This window comes from Olea europaea, chromosome 19, assembly GCF_002742605.1.
Source record: "Olea europaea var. sylvestris chromosome 19, O_europaea_v1, whole genome shotgun sequence".
Classification (NCBI taxonomy): domain Eukaryota; kingdom Viridiplantae; phylum Streptophyta; class Magnoliopsida; order Lamiales; family Oleaceae; genus Olea; species Olea europaea.
The window spans coordinates 6,854,738-6,856,992 of NC_036255.1; the positions used below are offsets into that span (position 1 = coordinate 6,854,738).

The 2,255-nt window shown below is 37.3% G+C and overlaps 1 protein-coding gene across 1 annotated transcript; it reads right to left on the reverse strand.

The window, feature by feature from the left end:
- Positions 1-36: 36 nt before the first annotated feature.
- LOC111368630 (glycerol-3-phosphate dehydrogenase SDP6, mitochondrial-like) lies at positions 37-2,103 on the reverse strand. Its single transcript, XM_022989983.1, has 4 exons — positions 1,940-2,103; positions 1,267-1,525; positions 215-517; positions 37-133 (listed from the first exon to the last, which is right to left on the reverse strand). The coding sequence occupies exons 1-3, from the start codon at positions 2,047-2,049 to the stop codon at positions 218-220; spliced, it is 669 nt and encodes a 222-aa protein (XP_022845751.1). The 5' UTR covers positions 2,050-2,103; the 3' UTR covers positions 37-133; positions 215-217.
- Between the last annotated feature and the right edge of the window lie 152 nt (positions 2,104-2,255).

Consider the following 2,255-nt stretch of genomic DNA (forward strand, 5'->3'; position numbering starts at 1 on the left):
TAGTTATTGTTCAAAAGCATTCTTGACTGACATATGAAACAAAGAAATTTCCCGAGCAAAAGAACGGGCGGGTAATGGAATTATTCCGCAGTTGTCGGAAAAACTAAGCCTTTTTGATGTCAACATCATGAACCTAGAACATGAAAACAGAAGCAATGTTAGAAGTCTCATGGTTACAAAACAACTAAAAATGTGATGTAAATACCAAGCATACATATTAGTTGTGTTTCCCATCATGAAATTGAGCATTTCTAGATGACTTGAAGGTTTCCAAGAATTCTTTAGCCTTCTGTAATTCTTCCTTCTGCCTCGACTTGTCCCAGTTGTGCTCGGCAGCAAGTATCTGTATGATCCTAGGCATAGCCCTCCCGGCTGCATCAGTGTCAAGAAAGGCAAGTCGAGACCTTCTGGCAATAAAATCAACTGTAGATTCACAGTACTCATTCCGAGCACAGTATGCAACCTCGGCTTCTAGAAAAGGATATCCATGGGCAAGTCGCTTGCCCAGATTTTCATTCTGAATTTCCCACCCAAAAAATAGTAATTTAATGATCTTAAATAAACATCAAATTAGTAGTAGATTAATATATTTCCATCACATGAACAGAGAAATATGGCACAAAAAGATTGAAAATTCCATGTGCAAATCATTCACGAATAACCTGATCAGTGTGCGAAGGAACTTTACAAGAAAGCAACTATGCTAAAATATAAAATGATCATATTGTCAGTATATTTCATTGCAAATCTTTGAATTATAAAATTGCTTCAAACTATGCTCGTATCTGTGTGCAACTGGGGAGAGGAGTTTCAATTAAATGATTCTTCTAATCTAATATTTGGGAGCAGTCACTATTATCAAACATATAAGAATGAACAGTCCAATACATTCGTGGTATGTTTGCTAGTGAGGATTAGCTATCACTAAACATGCACTTTAGCATGTTTGTTATGCTGGAGTGGTGAACACGGGATAGGATAGGATTAAAAAAGAAAAACAAGTTAAAAGCTTGTTTGTTATCATGTGCGATATCGTCGAGTATTATGTACCAAATGCGCACTTGGTCCACTGCTACTTGGAATGTGATAAACAAGAAAGTAGAGGGAGGAGGGGTCAGAATAATCTCACAACTGAGGGATGCAGGTGAAAGCATATCGATAAAAGCACAAGAGCTACACAACTCAAGAAGCTACTAAAGAAAATATTGTAGAAAAGTAAATATGAAATAAGGCAGCACATCAAATATATGTGGAGGAAGAAGAGACCTGAGCAATTACAGCCACTCGTTCGGCGAAAGTACCATACGCATGAGATAAATGTTTCGCTGTGGCGGTGTCCATTACACCTGGCACAACCTTTCCGCCATACGACCTCTTCATGCGCACGTATTGCTGAGCTAGTACTGTGAAAGATGCAGGATCCCATCCATCAGCACCTATAAGCTGTAGGTTGTACGTTGAGCATTTATTGGCCGGGCTCAACTTTCCAGACTTCATAGCTGCATCAACGGCATCCTCTGCCATGCTGAAAGTGGTTCTAGTAAGCATATTACTCAAATGGAAAAGTTGACTATGAACCTGTTTTCCTATGCACAAAAAGCTCAAGTAAACAATTCAATTTTATAATAAATATTTTTTCACTGGTCCTGAAATAAGTAAGTTTATTATTTCAACACTAAGGTAACAGTTGCTCTTGGAACAAGTGATTTCATTTAGTTGAAGTAAGAAAAAAGTAAGTTATTCAAATATGTTACAAAACAAAAGTTAGTTTAAAGTAAATCATACTCTTTGTTAAGCTTACCCAAATGTGCCCGATGGAAGCTTTACCAATAGATCAAATATCAGTATCCTTTTTACAGCTTTAACAACCCAAAAAAGTTGACTGATAAAAAATTAATCACATTTTGAAACTTTTTTCACAATGCCCAATTAAGTTTACCTTCTATATGTAGTCCACTTTCCACCAGTAATCGTAACAAGACCAGGAAAATCTTCACACACGACATGATCTCTGGAGATGCTCTCAGTGTTCTTTGCTGCGGGATCCATAGCCAATGGACGAATCCCACTCCAAGCTGAGAGAACATCAGTGCGTCGAACCTAAATAATCGCAACAAAAATTAATCTCAAGGGCAGACATAAGTCATTGAGTGAGACAACATATAAATGGATAACATGAATCTCAAAGAAACAGTAAAATTTATCCAAGGAACACTACTAGTTATCCATTCTAGAATACGTGAAAGTGTTGACTC

What these genes read in the sequence shown, in the direction of transcription:
- LOC111368630 (XM_022989983.1), bottom strand. Translation starts at nt 2,049, where the DNA reads ATGGATCCCGCAGCAAAGAACACTGAGAGCATCTCCAGAGATCATGTC. An exon ending in AAGTGGACTACATATAGAAG is followed by an intron (nt 1,526 to 1,939) that starts GTAAACTTAATT and finishes AACCACTTTCAG; the next exon opens with CATGGCAGAGGATGCCGTTG. An exon ending in GAGTGGCTGTAATTGCTCAG is followed by an intron (nt 518 to 1,266) that starts GTCTCTTCTTCC and finishes TGGGAAATTCAG; the next exon opens with AATGAAAATCTGGGCAAGCG.